We start from the raw sequence: 18,655 nt of genomic DNA, 5'->3' as shown, positions 1-18,655 counted from the left end.
CCCTTGGCTGTTTTTTTAGGCGAACTTTGAATTTGAGGCAATCCTGCCATAGCCTTCCAAATGCTGGAATTATAAAAATCACCAGGTTCAGCTTGCAGTTTACAATTTTATCCTAGTATCTCTAGGAAAATTATCTCAGGGAACTTTTCTGTTTCCCAGCCCCCAACAACCCTGCCTGCCCCCCCCCCCCACACACACACACATACACACACACACACACACACACATACACACACGGCACAGACCCAAAGAATTGGAATGACTGGCTTTACTTGAGATGAGATGAACCTCTTTAGAGTTTAGAGGCCTGCAGGGCTTTGGGGGCGCGGGCGGGAGGGGGCTACAGCAGAGGGCATGCCACTTCAAGCATAGCAGAAGCAGAGAACCCTCTGAGAGAAACGACTAGGAGGAGAGGCGAGTGGCACTTTCAGTCGACTTCTGCGTGGGCAAGAGGGGCGTCACAGCTTCAGAAACTCCCGAGCCCACCAAATGGCCAGCCCCAGCTACAGGTCCCAGGCAGTTCCTGGGCACCGTACTCAGCCCTACCCTTTCTGGTCCTCTTTTCTTGCTACCCCACAGGAGTCGCAGGTCCCTGAGCACACAGGGCCCAGCCCTTGCACAAGCTGAGTCACATGACTAAAGAAGGGGCAGTCCTTGGTGATGCTCCTGGTTCGGCTTCACCATCCGTTCTCTAGGCTGAACCCAGAGGTGAGGAAACAGGATGCTGGTCAGCACGAGAGGCTACTGCTGGGACTAGGCCAAGGATCTCAGCACAGTGGTCCTGATGGGCCTCTCACACCATCTTAATGTTCAGAGTATGGATCTGGGCCAGGTTCTGACGCTGGGCCTTGACCGTGCGTAGGCGTCTCCCATGCAGCGTGAACTGGGACCAGGTGAAGAGCTGCAGCAGCGCACAGGTGATGGGGACAAACACCAGCAGGTAGAAGCAGCCCTGGCGGAGTGTGGGAGCCTGCGCGGGGGCGGGGGCTGGGGCTGGCAGCTCTGGCCATGGCCGAACGCTCCCCACAGGGGTCATTGGGGATTGCTGAAAAAGGTCGTGACCTGGGGTGAGAGCACACAAGAGGAGCATGGTCAGCCCAGTTAACCCTCCAAAGCCCATAGGATGGTAAAAGAAACATCACGAGTGTCCTAAGCCACCACTAAAAGTTTGCTTAAGACTGGCCAGAGGCCGGGCAGTGGTGGCGCATGCCTTTAATCCCAGCACTTGGGAGGCAGAGGTAGATGAATCTGTGAGTTCGAGGCCAGCCTGGTCTACAGAGCGAGTTCCAGGACAGCCAAGTCTCTACAGAGAAACCCTGTCTCAAAATACAAAACAAACAAAAAAGTCTTTTTAAAAAAGTCACTGTTGGCTGGCTTCAATATTACAGTCTCCTAACGAGTAGCTGGGATTATAGGTATATGCCACAATTCCTAACCACAAATCTATCATCTATATTTTACTTGAAAAAAAATTTTGAAACAGGGTCTCTCTAGTAATCCTGGCTTTCCTGGAACTAAGTAGACCAAATTGGCCTCAAATTCACAGAATTCACTTCCTGACTTTGCCTCCCAAGTTCTGGAAATAAAGGCATATGCCACCATATCCAGCTGCTCCTGCTGCTCCAGCTGCTTCTGCTGCTCCAGCTGCTCCTGCTGCTCCAGCTGCTCCAGCTGCTCCTGCTGCTCCAGCTGCTCCAGCTGCTCCTGCTGCTTCCTATTCTTTCCTTCCTCCTTCCTCCTTCCTCCTCCTCCTCCTCCTCCTCCTCCTCCTCCTCCTCCTCCTCCTATCTAGTCCAGACTAGCTCTAAATTCCTTATGTACTCAAGGATGACTTCAGACTTCCGATCCGCCTGGCTCCACTTCCTGAGTGCTGGGATTGCGGGTGTCCATCACCACAGAGAGTCACCCGGTTCCAGAGTTAAACTCAAGGCTTCATACATACTTGGCAAGTGCTCTTCCTACTACCCTACAGCCCTGGCACATTGTTCTTGACTGAGACAGTATCATGCACCCTAGGTTGTTCTCAGTAGCTGAACGGAATGTTGACCCCCTCATCCTCCTACCTCTATCTCCTAGATGTTAGAATCACAGGTCTCTTCCATCTTGCTAACTCCTACCAGATCCATTTTTCCATTTGCTTGGTTTGCTTTTTTTTCCCCCCTTTAAATTCAATTTTATGTGCATAGGTGTGAGGGTGTCATATCCCCTAGAACTGGAGTGACCAACAGCTGTGAGCTGCCATGTGGGCTTTGGGAATTGAACCCAGGACCTCTGGAAGAGCAGCCAGGGCTCTTAACCACTGAGCCATCTCTCCAGCCTGGTTTGCTTTTTGAGACAAGGTTTCTTTGTGCAGCCATGGCTGACCTAGGACTTACCCTGCAGACCAGGCTGGCCTTGAACGCTTTTCTCACATCCTTCCCCTCTCACGAGAGACACCATCATATCTCATGCCTCTCGGTCCTCAGCAATCACTCCCTGACACTCATGTGTCACCTCAGTTCCCAATGCACCCCACTGCCCCCTCCCTAGACCAAGCCTCCACAGCCTCTGGCCCTGTGTCTTTATGATCTCCGAGCTACTGATCACACTGATCTGTATGTATTATCCAGGGCAGCTCGAGCAAACTTCTTCCAAACATCAATCAGACCAGGTCTCTTCCCAGCCTCTAACTCTCCAAACGGCTTCCTTAAACGCTGAAAACCCAGTCCATATGTCACCCTGTCCACCCTTCTCCCTGTCTAAAACATTTTTTTCTAAGACAGGGTTTCTCTGTGTAGCCCTGGCTATACTGGAATTTGCTCTGTACCAGGCTGGCCTCAGACTCACAGATCTGTCTGCCTCTGCCTTCTGACTGCTAGGATTAAAGGCATGCGCCACCAACACCCATCTAGAATCTAAACTCCAAGACAGCTAAGATTGCATATGCCCTACCATGTTACTCCCCTTACACACAGGGCCCAGCCTATACAGGTCTATGCTACTTTGTTGAATGAATCAATTCACTTATGAAAACATAAGGGGTGGGCCAGCAAGGCTCAGCATCCCAAGGCAACAGAGGCCTAGGCACAGTCCTTCTGTCCCCCGCACAAGACCCAGAGCTGGTACAAGTAAGCTGTGTTCCATGAGCCTTACCTGTGTAGAAGCAGAGAAGCCAGGTGCCCAGCAGTGGGGCAAAGGTCTGGCCAGGCTTGGTCACCAGGGCAACCATGCCAAAGAGGAGCGCCGAGGCTGCCTGCTTCCGATGGTTCAGTACCAGGTCCTCATCCACCAGGTCAGTGACCACCAGTGTCAGCAGCTTACAGGTACCCTCAGTGAAGACACGGTTGCTGCCCAGGGAGAAAGAGGCCAGCGTAAAACGGGTGGACACAGAGGTGTGGGGGCGGGGGCAGGCGGGGCATACCTGGCAATGAAGAAGCAAAGCAGGCCAGGGTGGTCTGGGCCAGCCAACAGCATGAGGAGGCTAAGGCTCAGCTTGAGCAGGAAGAGCCCCCGCACCACTGCATAGACACCCCAGCGCCGGCACAGGGGCAGGAAGTACAGGTTGTTGAGATGAGGAGCGACATAGGAGATGCCTGGGGAGGGAAGAGGGGCCCACTTCTTCAGGAGCAATGCCTCGGCCTCAACAGGGTTGGCAACTGACATTGTAATAATCGGGGTCAGTTTGCATTCATTGCCAACAGACAATGTCTTGTACTTTTCGCACGTTATTAGCGTATTTTAATTTTTATTTTATGTGTATGCATGTCTTGATGGCATATATATGCAATATATGATATATATACACATATATGACATATGTATGTTTTATGTGTACGCATGTTTTGGTTCCAGAGGCCAGAAGAGGTCATTGGATCCCCTGGAACTGGCGTTACAGCTGTGAGCCACCATGTGGGTAAACAGAAATCAAACCTGGAACATCTGGAAGAGCAGCAGTGTGCTCCTAACCACTGAGCCATCTCTCCAGTCTGCTTTTCACACCATAATTTCCACAAGCCCTTTGGGGTAGATATTGGAGTCCCTTGGGACCATAGCCGTTGACTCTAGTACCCCTCACAGCTAGCAAAGTGGATGGATTTTCAAGACCTTGATATCAAATGACATTGGATCTGCACAGGGTCTACATACATACTCCCAGATACTTTTGTCTTTTAATTTAGTGTCCACAGGGCCTTAAGCTCATCTGTCTGTCTGTCTGTCTGTCTGTCTGTTTGTTTGTTTGAGATAGGGTCTCTCTGTGTAGCCCTGGCTGTCCTGGAACTTGCTCTGTAGACCAGGCTATCCTCAAACTCTCACAGAGATCCACCTCCTTTGCCTCCCAGTGCTGGGGTTAAAGGTATGTGCCATTACACTCTACCTACTTTGTTTTGTTTTTGTTTTGAAACAGGATCTCAGTATGTAGACCAGGCTGGCCTCAAACTCCCAGAAATCGGCCTGCTTTTTTCTTCTGGGTGCTGGAATTAAAGGCCTACACTGCCATGCTCAACCTTTTATTTCATTAAAATACAAATTTCTATTTCAGGCTGGCAAGATGGCTTGGCGGGTAAGAGCACTGCTCTTCCAAAGGTCCTGAGTTCAAATCCCAGCAACCACATGGTGCCTCGAAACCACCAAGTAATGAGATCTGATGCCCTCTTCTGGCATATCTGAAGACAGCTTCAGTATTCTTATGTATAATAATAAATAAATCTTTATAAAAAAATTCAATTTCAATTTTTTTGACACAGGATTTCATATATCCAAGGCTAGCCTCAAACTTGCTATGTAGCCTAGGCTGACCTTGAATTTGTGGCCCTAACCATACCTCCCAAGTCCGTCAGTTATAGATGTGGACCACCGTGCCATGTTTATGTGGTGCTAGGGAATCCAATCCAGCAGGGGAGGATCGTCCAGGTTCTACCAACTGAGCTGCATCCTCAACCCCTCCCATACACTTTAAATTCTCTTTTTGTTGTTGTTTTCCTTTTAAAAAATTATTTGCTGTTTGAGGTGTTTTTATTGTTGTTACTGTTTATTAATTAATTAACTTATCAATTAATATATTTATTTATTAGATCCAGGGTGGCATCAAACTCTCCTCAATCCTGCCTCAGTTTCCATAATGCTGAGATTACAGGTGTATGTCATCAAGCTTGGCCTGATGTCTTGATTATAATATTCAGTACCATGTAAATGCTATGCAAATACCTGTTACACTGTATCAATTAGGAGACAGGGCCAGGAAAGAAAAAGGCTTTAGGGTCAGTGAGATGGCTCAGCAGGTAATGGGGCTTGCAACCAAGCCAGAAGACCTGAGTTTGATCCCTGGGTCCCACATGGTAGAAGGAAAGAACCATTTCCTGAAAATTGTCCTATGTCCTCCAGATGTGCACCACAGCATGCATGCTCCCACACTCTCTCCACACAAGCAGTAGATAATAAACATGTGAGCATAACGACTTCATGTTTAGCCAGGCAGTGGTGGCGCACGCCTTTAATCCCAGCACTTGGGAGGCGGAGGCAGGTGGATTTCTGAGTTTGAGGCCAGCCTGGTCTACAAAGTGAGTTCCAGGACAGCCAGGACTATACAGAGAAACCCTGTCTCGAAAAAACAACAACAACAAAAAGATTGCATGTTTAATGGAGCCACAGATCTTTCTCCTAATACTCTGGACCCATGGTTGGCTGACCGATGGGTATGGAGCAGGTCAACACAGGGGGCCACTGTATTATTATCACCTTCCCATTACAAAGGAGAGTGGTGGGAAAAACAAAAACAAAAAAGCAGGGTGTGGTGTGGCAGCACACACTTTAATTCCAGGTCTCAGGAGGCAGAGGTAAGAGCATCTCTGTGAGTTTGAGACTTTGCGTGGTCTACAGAGCAAATTCCACAAAAATCAAAACTATACGGAGAAACCTTGTCTCAAAAAAAAAAAAGAAAGAAAGAAAAAGAAAGAGAAAGAAAAGAAAAGAAAAACAAAACAAACAAACAAAAAATGAATGGCTCAGAAAGAATAAAAAGTACAGCCAAGTCCACTCAGATAACAGCACAGCGGCCGGGCGCTGCACTTTGTCACAGTGCCTCTGGGTGTCACCATCACTCCTGACTGAAATGAGATCCACTAACCTCCACCCAAGGAAAACAGACCTGGGGCAGCATGTGAGAGCTGCTGGCCACTGGCCGGAGGCACTACTCACCCAACAGGAAGGAGCCAGTGGACAGGGAGATGTGGTCAGACAGCAAGTGTTCCAGGAAGAGGGGGAAGAAGTTACTGTTGAAGTGACAGTGGAACACCTGCAGGACAAGGGGGGGGGGGGCAGGAGGACATGACAGTTCACAGGCCATCAGGGGAGAGCAGCAGCCCAGCCCTGGTTCTCAGAGCAGAGTGCATACTGTCCCATATCACCAAACATGGAATATGCCCAAACAAACCTAAATGACAATCCCTTGTGGCCTATGGAATTTTAGCTTGAAGGCATAGTAAAATTAGCAAATAGAACAATTTTTATGTTTTTGTAGCGTAAGAATAAATCATTTTTAAGTCTGGCTAACTTGTATACACCTATGTTTTAGATGTGGTTCTTGATGTGTTTGTTTGTTTGTTTGTTTGTTTGTTTGAAAAAGGTTGTTTCAGGAGCTGGAGAGATGGCTCAGTGATTAAGAGCTCTGGCTGTTCTCTTCCAGAGGTTCCAGGATCAACTCCCTGGACCCACATGATAGCTCACAGCCTTCTTAACTCTAGTTCCATCGAATCTGACAGCCTCTTTTAGTACTCCCTGTGTACTAGGCACACACTTGTACACAAACAGACATTCAGGCAAAACACCCATAAACATGAAAGAAGAATTAAAAAATAAAAAAAAAGATTCTTCAGTCTTATTATGGATGAAGACAGGCCCTGGAGGCTGAGACCTGCCTAAGCGCACAGTGAGAGAGGCAGGGGTGTAGCTCAGTGGGAGAGTGATTCCCTAAAAATATACAAGGCTCTGGATTCAACAATTCTAGGCACCATGGGAATGAGGGGGCAGGGGAGAGAGATGACACAAGCGAGTAAGGTACACAGAAAGTGCTAGAACCTAGCTCTCCTGACTTCCCACATTTCCAGCTCTTGAAGGAGGGGTGAAGGAAAGATTCTCCATACCTGTACCAGGTCCATGCCCACGAACCACAGGAAGTTTTGGTGGCGTGCCAGTTGCCGGAGGTACTGGCCCAAGGTGATGTTGCCTGCTTCCTCACCACCCACTGGCGGCTCCTCTTCACACACGCTGTGGGAAGAGGGGAAAGGAAGACGTGGGGTTACGCCAGCGTGGGCCAGGACTGGGTGTTAAAATCAGGCTCTGAGCGTAGAAAGCCGAGGCTAGTCACTTACCCACCATCCAGGTCCAGGCCCGGGCAACCCCTGTCCCTTCTGGTCGCTTCAATCTGCCGCTTCAATAATTGTGTGGTTCCCAGAAAGCCCAGCCCAGAGCCAGCAGCTAGTACCACACAGAAGGCACGGAAGGAGGAGAAGTCCTCCTTGTTCCAAAAGGCGTAGGAGGCGAAGACTGACAAGGAGCCAGCTGCACTGAAGAGGGAGCAGTAAAAGTTGAGGTGGGTGCGGTCGTGGGATGAGAGCGCCAGGTCGGCCAGCAAGGCATGGTGGTGGAGGTCCACGAGCGTCAGGAAGCCATCATAAAGGCACAGGCACAGTAAGAATTGCAAGCCAGCAGGGGCCCAGGGCACCCAGAATGCCAGGAAGGACAGTGCCAGCAGCGGCCCATGCCAGCCCAGAGCCCGGACCCGGGTCAGCACCACGTCTCTGGAGGAGAGCCCTGCTCCTGACCTGTCAGGGAGAGGAAGGTGTTAGGAGGTAACCTTTACACCAGGGCAGGCCCTGGTTCCCCTGGCTGATGGAGGAATTCACACTTAGATACACCCCAAGTCTCCAACCCCTGACCTGAGACAGCTTACCCTCTCCTCAGTCCTACTGCCCTACCCAAAGGGCTATGGGATACCGATTCTCAGGGCCGGGGACCAAAAAGGGAAAGGGAAGGGAATGTCTAAGAAGCAAGGGATATATGTGGTATGGAGCCGTGAGCCCCATGTCACACTAGGGTCAACCCCTTCCCCTGGCTGGGCCATGCCCCTACCACAACTGGGGCCCCTCCCTCCCCTCCCCCAAATATGAGCAGCAGTCCTTCATTTGGGGGATCATCAGAGTCAGACGGGGGCAGTGATGTACCATCCCCTAAGACACACCGGGGCTGGGAGCTGAGGAGCTGACGATCACTGAGCCAGCCGAAGAGGGGGTCATTGAAGCTGTTCCAGAGGAGAAATACAGTCTGCAAGAAGAGAGAGATGGGCAGGTGGGGTGTACAGGGCTCCCCAACACCAGTCCATGCACCTTCCCCAAAGATGGCAGTTCGTCCTGCCGGCAAGCTTTTGTGCATGTTCCTCTGCCAAAACCCCTCTGGTGGCTGGTACACACATCGGACTCCAGCGACCCACGGCAGCCGCTAAGTGTATCCAGCCAATTGATGCCCGTGAGTATATTATATATGAACATACAAACAGCGGAGCGTCAAGGCAGTGGCCAGGAGTGCTTCTAGAATCCTCCTGAAGAGTCCTTAAGGGCTGGAGAGATGGCTAAGAGGTTAAGAGCACTGACTGCTCTTCCAGAGGTCCCAAGTTCAGTTCCCAGCAACCACATGGTGGCTCACAACCATCTGTAATGGGATCTGATGCCCTCTTCTGGTGTGTCTGAAGAGAGCTGCAGTGTACTCATATAAACAAACAAACAAACAAGCTGCAGTATGCTCATATAAATAAATAAACAAACAAACAAATAAATAAATAACCCTACCAGCTTTTCTGGCTGAGTTTTGCTAAACAGCACAGTCTGCCCAAAAGCCTAACACTGGGACAGGACCCAGCACCTTCTGTCTACCTGGGAACCCGATGCCCAGTCTCCCATTGTGCTAGCTGCCCCATGGCCTACCTCTCCAACCCAGAAGGACACTTTATTGATCTTATACACTGAGACGAAGGTGTCCACGTAGTACAGCAGGAACACATTGTGCAGGATGGAGGTGAAGAGGGCCAACGAGCCGTACACCACAGCTATGGGCAGGCCCAATAGCCAGGCTTGGGGCCAGTCCAGCCCCATGGCTGCTGGTGGAGCCTCAGCCCCAGGGGCACTGCGGAGGACTCACAGACATTGCCTGTCCGACCATCCTCGTCTCTGGGGAAGAAGAAGCCAGTGAGCAACAAGGGTCAGAGAGAGCTAACTCTCCAGCCAGCTCTCTGACACCTTCAATAACCATAAAACGAATAACTCATTCCAGGCTGGGGTCTGTAGCTCTGCGGTTGCCTATTAGTCTAGCTCCTACATTTAATCCTTGACACCAAAAAAAAAAAAAAAAAAAAAAAAAAACAACAACAACAAAAAACTCTTTTTTTTCTTAAACTCATTTTCTTTGGAAGGAGTTTGTGTGTAAGACAAAGCTGATGGGCCGGGCGTGGTGGCGCACGCCTTTAATCCCAGTACTTGGGAGGCAGAGGCAGGTGAATTTTTAAGTTTGAGGTCAGCCTGGTCTACAAGAGTTCCAGGACAGCCAGGGCTATACAGAGAAACCCTGTCTCGAAAAATAAAAATAAAATAAAATAAAATAAAATAAAATAAAATAAAATAAAATAGGACAAAGCTGGTGAATTACCCATGACGGACAGCAGAAACATCTAAGCGAGACGCTCTGGAAATGCTACGGGAAACTAAGATGGCCCATGGGAAGAGAAGGCAGGCATCCAGTACTCAAACACTGGGCTGGGCTACCTTCTCAAACTGGATACTTGGCAAGTTGTCTAACCAAAATGGTCTAGCTATGACCTGGGGGTTGGGGGGCCACAGTGTGCTTAAAGGGTAGGCAGCCCCAATAAGGTTAACCTTAGTTTCTTTTAGACCAGAGAGATTAAACAGAAAAGCTCCTAGAAAATGCTCTATGAGCCAGGCATGATGGCAGACACCTCTATGCCCAGCACTAGGAAGACAGGAAGACCGCTAATTCCATGTCAGCCTGGGCTACACGGTTCAGGCCAGCCTTGGATGAAATGCTACTGAGAAAGGTGTTTAATGAGTGTGCACTGGCATGACTGTTATCTTTACACAACCCCTAGGACGCACTATTATGGTCTTATAGAACAACTCAAATTAAAAAAATGCTGAGGACCTTAGCCAATGTCACATAGCAAAAAAGCAATAGATTTGAATCCAGACTTCACATATTCCCTGGTTTCTCATCGACGCATATAAATGTTTCCCTTTCTTGAATCCAGGTTTATCTGATGCTAAAGCCTTTCTAATGGACCTCCAAAATTCGATTTCTATGCACCACCGGGGCAAATGGAAAAAGCTCCCGAGAAATCTACTGTGTAATAACAAAATGCAAGACTAGGCATGGTGGTACACACCTCTGATCCCAGCATGTAAGAGGCCAAGACAGGTAGATCTCTATGAGCTCAAGGCCAGCCTGGTCTACACCTTGAGCCCCAGGACAGCCAGGGCTACATATTGAGACCCTGTTCAAAACAAAACCAACGTAACAAAAGATCACGATATGGCTGGCTGGAGTGGTGTATGCTTTTGATCCCAGCACTTAGGAAGCAGAACATGTCAGCATGGTCTACTTAGTAAGTCCCAGGCTCCTCGCGGCTTGCCTAGCCTGCTTTCTTATAGAGCCCAGGACCACCAGCCCAGGGATGGCACCACCCATGATAGGCTGCACCATCCCCCATCAATCACTAATTAAGAAAATGCCTTAGAGCCAGCTCTTGATGGAGGCATTTTCTCAATTTAGTGTCCCTCCTTTCAGATAACTCTAGCTTGTGTCAAGTTGACATAAAACTAGCCAGCACACTTGATAATCAGTTTTCATTTTAATAAGGGACTGGCCACACCAATTCAATATGAATCCATCTTAATTTGGTTTCAAGTGCACAGATGCTGTGTCCAAGCAGGGTCTTTGTTTTTTGGGTTTTTTTGTTTGTTTGTTTGTTTGTTTGTTTGTTTTTTGGTTTTTCGAGACAGGGTTTCTCTGTATAGCCCTGGCTGTCCTGGAGCTCACTTTGTAGACCAGGCTAGCCTCGAACTCAGAAATCCTCCTGCCTCTGCCTCCCATGTGCTGGGATTAAAGGTGTGCTCCACCACGCCCGGCTCCAAGTAGGGTCTTACTCAGAGGTTCTCATCTCCCACCTCTTTGCCTGGGATAGAACCCAGAGCCTTATAGATGCTAGACTAGGGTTCCACCACTGAGCTACACCCCCCAGCTTCTATACTCTCTCAAAGTGTTTCTTAAGTCTCTCTGCGGGACTGCTGTCTATACACGCTGCTGTCACGCACACCTCTATACACATGCCCCGGGTGATTAGTTCCTTGGGGTGACGCATCTGGAACCAGTGTATGAGCACATCTCGTCCTTTTATTTCTCTTTTAGTTCTAAGATCAGGACTCACTATGTAACTGGCTGGTCCAGCTCACTAAGTAGACCAGGCTGCCCAGTCTGTAAGCAGCACCCCTCGAAGGCTCTGCCTCAGTTCTTGTCTCCAGGTTCTCTCTCTCTGTTCCAGTTCCTGTCCTGACTTCCTTCAGGGACGGACTGTGGCTGTGCAAGTGTGAGCCCAATCACCCTTTTCCTCCCCAACTTGCTTTTGGTATTTTATCATAGCAACGTTTCATCATAGCAATAGTAACCACAAACTAACAGTAAGAGTAACCCAAACTCAGAGATCAAATCAAGCAAAGATGGCCACGTGAGGATGAAGTCTGCAGTTGCCATGACACAGCCACAAGCCAAGGAGGGCTGCCGTCACACAGTAGACTTCCAAAAGCTAGAGCTTCCAGCGGAAACGGGACTCTGCTCAGGCTTACCTTGTAGACTTTCACCCTCCAGCCATGAGCAAATATTCACTTGCTTTAAGCCTAGCCTAATGTGACTTCTTCCCGAGGCTGCATGGCTCACAGGTTGTACACACTCCCCCACCAGTCATATCCTGTTTGCCCTCTGCCCTAGTCCAACAGAAGGAACAAAACCCCCAGGGACGCCCTTGCTAAGCCCCAACCTCTCTGCCTCCCCACCATGCCTGCAGGTTTCTACAAGGTAGCCACTCCCAGCCCAGCCTCCCTTTCCTCGGATGAGGCATTTGTGGTTGCTGGTTCTTTCCATTACAGGATCATTCTAGTCTGCACCCGCCATTCCAAGAGCTAGCACAGAGTCCAGACCACTCTCCACAGGGATTACTGGCATAATCCTGTAACTCCAGAGATTTAGGAAGCCAAAGCGGGAGGATTGAAAGTTCACAGCCAGCTTGGACAACTTAGTGAGACCTATCTTAAAGAATAGTGATTTCTTGCCGGGTGTGGTGGCGCACATCTTTAATCCCAGCACTTGGGAGGCAGAGGCAGGTGGATTTCTGAGTTCGAGGCCAGCCTGGTCTACAAAGTGAGTTCCAGGACAGCCAGGGCTACACAGAAAAATCCTGTCTGGAAACCAACAAACAACTCCCTCCCTACCCAACCCCCCAAAAACAAAAGAAGGCTGAATGGGGTAGGCCAGGCATAGTACTCGTATGGAGTACTTCAATTACAAAAGATGCAGACAGAGCTCTGTGAGCTCAAAAACAGCCTGGTCTACATAGTGAGACCCTGTCTTAACATGCATGCACACATACACACTCATACATATTCTCATACACACAGAGATACACACACTCTCAATACTCTCATACACACACACACACACACACACACAGAGAGAGAGAGAGAGAGAGAGAGAGAGAGAGAGAGAGAGAGAGAGAAATGTGGCTCTAGGACCCTTTGGACTATAAAGCAAAGTGTCACTTTCTATTACTATCTATAACTCAGGTCACTGTGACTGTGGTGTGTAACTTTAATATTTTTTTAAAACCCTTTTTTAATGATGGTTCTTAAATGCTTTAACCTCCATTCTAGCCCACCACTCACCAGAGGTAGTGGAAAAGAAAGGATACAGGGGAAGTTTTCTGTTTAGAAAGGTTCTTTGGAGCAACTCCTGTCTGTGTTGTCTGGAAATCGGCAGTTTAGTTCACAGGTTAGCAGGGGCAGCTTGATCCACTGGCAAACACTTCAGCAGAGTCGAGATAGCAAAACACGAATCAGTAGCGGTGGCACTAAAACTGGCAGAGACAGACATCACATGTGGCAGAGAGAAACATCACGGTGGGTGTCCTCCACGGGTCTTGGCTCAGCATGTGTGTCTGTCTCAGCTGACGTCACTCTGCCAATCAGCCCTAGTCCACAGAAGAGGCAAGAAACTGTAGCACACCACAAGAAGTTTGTTGGTGGTTTCTCTCTATGGGGCCTGACAAATGCAGCTCAACTACGCAATGTAAGGCAGACCAATGCATGTGTGTTGATAGCAAAGAATCCTTCATTATGTGTCCTTTCACAGAACATCTTTTAGCAGAACACCCTTACACCTGTGTCCACTTCAGCTAAATGTTTCTTCACATGTTTGCCCCAGCAAAACATTCAGTTTTCAGTGCTAACTTTCCAAAGAACCCTCAAATTTCCACTTCAGTGATGGTTTGAATAATAATGGTCCCCATAGACTCATGTATTTGAATGCTCAGTTACCAGGGAGTAGAATGGTTTGAAAGGATTAAAAGGATCAGGAAGTGTGGCTAGTTGGAAGCAGTGTGTCACTGGGGGCAGGCTGAGACGTTTCAAAAGTCCATGCCAGGCCGATGCTCTCTCCCCAACTGTGGACCAGGATGCAGCTCTCAGCTCTAGTGCCTGCCTGCAGGCCGCCAGGCTCTCTGCCCATGATGATAATGGACTAACCATCTAAAATGGTAAGCCCAAGTTAAAAGCTTTCTTTTTTAAGCGTTGTCTTAGTCATGGTGTCTCTCTGCACAGCAACAAGACAGTAACTAAGAGCAGGGCAGTGGTGGCACACGCCTTTAATTCCAGCACTTGGGAGGCAGGGGCAGGCAGATTTCTGTGTTTGAGGCCAGCCTGGTCTACAGAGTGAGTTCCAGGACAGCCAGGGCTACACAGAGAAACCCTGTTTGGGGGGGGGGGGGGAGAATAGGGAAGGGTTTGAATCACTACTTCCTCTCCTTGATCTAGTCGTTTGCTACTACTGAGCCTGCAAGATGGGCAAATAGAGCTGTCTGTACAAGAAAATATCAAACACTAAACTAACACTCAGGAGACCCAGAGCACAGAACTAGCTTTATCTTTCTGGAGGCAGATCTCACTATGCAATCTGTTACTTTAGACCAGGATGGCCTGGAACTCACAGAAATCTGCCTGTCTCTATTTCCCAGACCAGCTTTCTCTTATAGATTGGGTCAGGGCTGGTGGAATATCCTAGGACCCTTGCTGAAGTAAAAGAAGTAGAGGAAAAACTTGGGACCCAGGAGGAGCCCGGGGGAATCCTGCAAACCAGGATACCCAGCAAGAACTCCAGAAATAAGCCCTTAGCACAGACCTCAGGTAGAGGCTTTCCAGACAGGTGAGCCAGCGCTGGATTTGCTGGAGGGGTGGGGGGTGATGGTACTTTCCAGCCTGTGTGTCTCCAGATTCAACTCCAGCAGCAAACAGCCTTCCTCCTCTGGTCTTCCTCCTCTCAACCCACTACACAAGAGAAAAGAAGCCCACACCATCCTCGTTGCATAAGCTGCATATCCTGTAACCTGCAACCAAGCTCCCTGCTCCTGTGCCTGTCTCACCTTGCACAAGAGCTGGAGGCCTGTCCTGGGAATAGCTGAGTTGGTGGCCTAGGGCCAGCCACTTCCTTTCCCTAGGCCAGTGGAGAGGTTAATACCAACTTTCCTAAGGTGGGGCTCAAATGCAAAAGGAGCAGAGTCCCAAGCAGAGGACCCAGGACATGCAGGACTCTCCATAAACATTAGCTCTTACTGGGTTTCATGATCTTTAAAAATTGGCTGGGAGTTGGGGATATGGCTTATATGCAAGCCCCAAGCCCTGCACCAGATCCATGGAACCCATATAATAATGAAAGGTGAGGGGCTGGAGGGGTGGCTCAGTCGTTAGGAGCATTATTGTTCTTGCATAGGACCCACGTTTAGTTCCCAGCACCCACATGGCAGCTCACAACCGCCTGTAGCTCAGTTCCAGGGGATCCATGGCCTTCTCATGACCTCCAGGGGTCCCTGCATGCAGATAACACACACACATACATACACTCAAGCAACACAAATACAAATAAAAGTAAATAGATCTGGGGGGGGGGGATGTTCTAGGGCCAGGCACTCAGTAGACAATTCAGGCAGATCTTTGAGAGTTCAAGACTAGGCTGGTCTGCATACTAAGTTCCAGGCTAGTCAGCATTACATAGTGAGACCTTGTCTTAAAAAATAAAATTTTGCTGGTGAGATGGCTCAGTGGGTAAGAGCACCCGACTGCTCTTCCGAAGGTCCAAAGTTCAAATCCCAGCAACCACATGGTGGCTCACAACCACCCGTAATGAGATCTGATACCCTCTTCTGGTGTATCTGAAGACAACTACAGTGTACTTACATATAATAAATAAATAAATCTTAAAAAAAAAAATTTAAAAAAAATAAAATAAAATTTTTAGCCGGGTGTGGTGGCACACGCCTTTAATCCCAGCACTCGGGAGGCAGAGGCAGGCAGATTTCTGAGTTCGAGGCCAGCCTGGTCTACAGAGTGAGTTCCAGGACAGCCAGGGTTATACAGAGAAACCCCCGTCTCAGAAACCTAAATAAATAAATAAATAAATAAATAAAATTTTAAAATTATTTTTTTTAAGATTAGAAGGCAAGGACCAACACCTGAGGTTGTCCTCTTCCCTCTAGCCACTCACTATAGCTTATGCATGGATATCCTTAAATGCAAACATGTATGTACACACACATGATATAAATACACCAAAAATATACATTTAAAAAAAATCAGTTAGGGACTCCTCTGACTAATCTATAAGTCTTTGTTGTAGACAAGGGCTGGCTGGCTTCAAACTTGCGGCAATCCTCCTGCCTCTCCGGTGCTGGAATTACAGGTGTATGCCACCACATTGCAATATTCACCATGGATGCCTCTCAGACCTTCCTATGTGTCACCCTCCCAATTCTGTTTTAAATGCCACCTCCACACTTCCATTCACGCGCTGCCTTCCAACCCGAAGTCTGGCTGTGACTGTGTGCTGGCTCTGAGACCTTCAGGACAGGCCTGGCTTCCACATCCACGGCTGTGAACCCTTCACAGTGCATTTCCTATTCCCATCTACAGTCTATAGACGCAAGCAAAGCCCGGAGATCAGGTAAATAACTGGCCCACAGTCGCAAGCTATGAGGTGCTGGAACCAAGAAGTTCTTTTTTTTTTAAACAAATGTTCCCAACAGGTAGTAGCCTATGAAAAACCTCATGGGAATTTTTCTTTATGGTCATGTCCACAGCAAATGAGAAACTGCACTCTAAAAGCCTTGGTAATGACCATTAACCAAGACGTTCTAAACAGGTTCTGGCTACAAACCTTGGCACCTCTCATTTCACCATGCACCCACTTCCACAATCTTTTTGCTTTGAGACAGGGTCTCTCTGTGCAGTCCTAGCTGTCCTGGAACTCACTCTGTAGACCAGGCTGGCCTCAAACTCAGAAATCCGCCTGCCTCTGCCTCCCAAGTGCTGGGATCAAAGGCGTGCGCCACCACTGCCCGGCTCCACTTCCACAATCTTATGAAATCTTGCTCCCTCAAAGCCCTCGCCAGGGTCCTCATACCCCCCAGGTTCGCCCAATCAGGTATTGTCTACCTTTTCCAGTCCCCCTGCATCCTGGGAATGAGTGCTTTCTCTATTTCCCTCCAGCTCAAGAGCCCAAGAACAAGGCTAGGCCACTCCTCCTGCAGATCCCTCCCCCAAGCCTCTGCTCAACACCTGCTGAGTCCATTGTCCCCCAAGGCCAATGTGGGTGTCCTCTGCCTTACAAAGGGCAGTCACAGGAAAACAAACACCCACAGCCCACTCTAGGTGCTCTGATTGGCTGTGGGGTTTGGAGAAGCAGTAGCAACCTCGAACCCTATAGCAAACCTGTGCATTGAGGCTGCAGATGTACGAGGGCAGTGTTGGTAAAAGCCAGCAGTAAGTTACAACCCTTTCACCCAGGACACAGTACCAAGCTAAGAAAACAAGGGCAGAATGTGACCCAGGTAGTAGTAAAAGGGGCCAGACTAAAAAGGGAGTTTGTAAGCCTCCACCAAGCTTCTATCAAGATGGAAGACACCCGCTGAGGGTAGGAGACACAAAAGCATTTCTCTCTTGAGGAGCCCTTCGGAGATACTTCAAGATCCTTCTCCTAGCAGTCCACTCTCCAAGGTTTCTGGGAGATTAACAACAGGAAAGATTGGCCAACCGCAGCAACCTCTGGTGACAGAGTACAATTGAGGGAGGAAACCAAGGAGTAACCGGCTGGGCCCGGAAGGAAGACTATCAGGAGGAGGAGGGTAGGCGGTTCCCACTCCCTTCAGGAGGGAGCCTGTAGAGACCACAGAGGGGAAAAACTACTAAGTAATACTGTATGTATCAGCAGTGCTTGGGTCAAGGATGAACGCTATCCTCACGTAGCCACAAAACTTGTTCCCACGTCTGTGGAAAAAGCAAATCTGTTTGCTGCCTGTCCTGCCAGTATCGAATGAGCAGGTGGAATTTCAAGTCATAATAACAAAGCAAATACTAGGCGTGTCATTTTCTCAGCAAGCTGCTGACTGGATTGTTAGCTGTTTCACTCCCTGGTCAGTCTCCGCAGAATGAAGGAGCCCGCAGGAGAGTTGTTGAAGGAGCCCGACTCTCTCCCGCGAGTTAACAGGTTCACCCTCCTCGGATGGAAAATGGAGTTTTCACCCATTGCCAGAGGGACTTTCTCGGTCCTTCACAGGATTTTATGGTGGCACGAAAGTGTCAGAGCCGACTCACCTCAGAATCGCTGGCCACTTCTAAGTCTCTGAGGAATTAACTGGGAATCAACCCAGGAGCTTTCTACTCAGAAACACGTGTAGTGGTTTTCATTTCGTTTGCACATTACCTGAAGAGCTAGCTATTCTAGAACACCTAGGCTCGGACCTCGCTCAGACCTCTAAAATTGGGATCTCTGGAGGTGATGCCCAGCATCTTTTAAACTATCCAGTGGTTCTACTCTGCTACCAGGTTTAAGGGCCACTAGGTCAATGAGTGAATCCCGGCCTGAACCATTGCATCCATGAACTCAGATTCCTCAAGGAGCAACCTGGACGGTGCATCCCCTTTTCTTACCCCAACAGAGACCTTCAGCGGGGATTCTACACTTGCCCCTTGGTCCCAATTCCTCCTGACCCCAGAATTTTCCAATCCATAATCTGGCACCTTAAGGAACCGCGCAAAGTGTCCCAATGACTCAAACAGCGCAACGCATTCCCGCCCCACCCTCGGGCTGGTCCTTTGTATCAGATCAGCCCCGGGGTCCGGCCCGCTCCTCCGGGACCGGAGAGGTCCTGGGCCGTGGGCCAGCAGCTCACCGCAATCCTGGCAGACGATGCCTAATTCCGCGGCAGCGGGGGAGCCAGGTGCCAGCCAGTGCGCCTGCGCGCTAGCAGCCTTGGGCTTCCCCAGTCTCTCCCTCCGCCCCTTCCCAGCTATTGGCTCCGCAC

General features: G+C 49.2%; 1 protein-coding gene and 1 pseudogene across 2 annotated transcripts; both read right to left on the bottom strand.

The window, feature by feature from the left end:
• Positions 1–253: 253 nt before the first annotated feature.
• Positions 254–18,631, bottom strand: Mfsd13a (major facilitator superfamily domain containing 13a). 2 transcript variants are annotated; one of them, NM_029186.2, is made up of 9 exons: positions 18,524–18,628; positions 8,955–9,197; positions 8,216–8,298; positions 7,347–7,799; positions 7,119–7,242; positions 6,175–6,271; positions 3,401–3,572; positions 3,133–3,326; positions 254–1,062 (listed from the first exon to the last, which is right to left on the bottom strand). In NM_029186.2, exons 2-9 carry the CDS (start codon positions 9,120–9,122, stop codon positions 794–796), a joined length of 1,560 nt encoding a protein of 519 aa, NP_083462.2. In that variant the 5' UTR covers positions 9,123–9,197; positions 18,524–18,628; the 3' UTR covers positions 254–793. The 2 variants fall into 2 exon arrangements, 1 of the variants encoding a protein (NP_083462.2); XR_386522.1 differs by lacking the exon at positions 3,401–3,572 and having other exon boundaries at positions 18,524–18,631.
• Gm24610 lies at positions 16,364–16,472 on the bottom strand (annotated as a pseudogene).
• Positions 18,632–18,655: the final 24 nt, after the last annotated feature.

This window comes from Mus musculus, chromosome 19 (genome assembly GCF_000001635.26).
Source record: "Mus musculus strain C57BL/6J chromosome 19, GRCm38.p6 C57BL/6J".
Classification (NCBI taxonomy): domain Eukaryota; kingdom Metazoa; phylum Chordata; class Mammalia; order Rodentia; family Muridae; genus Mus; species Mus musculus.
This window is presented reverse-complemented; position numbering and strand designations above follow the sequence as displayed.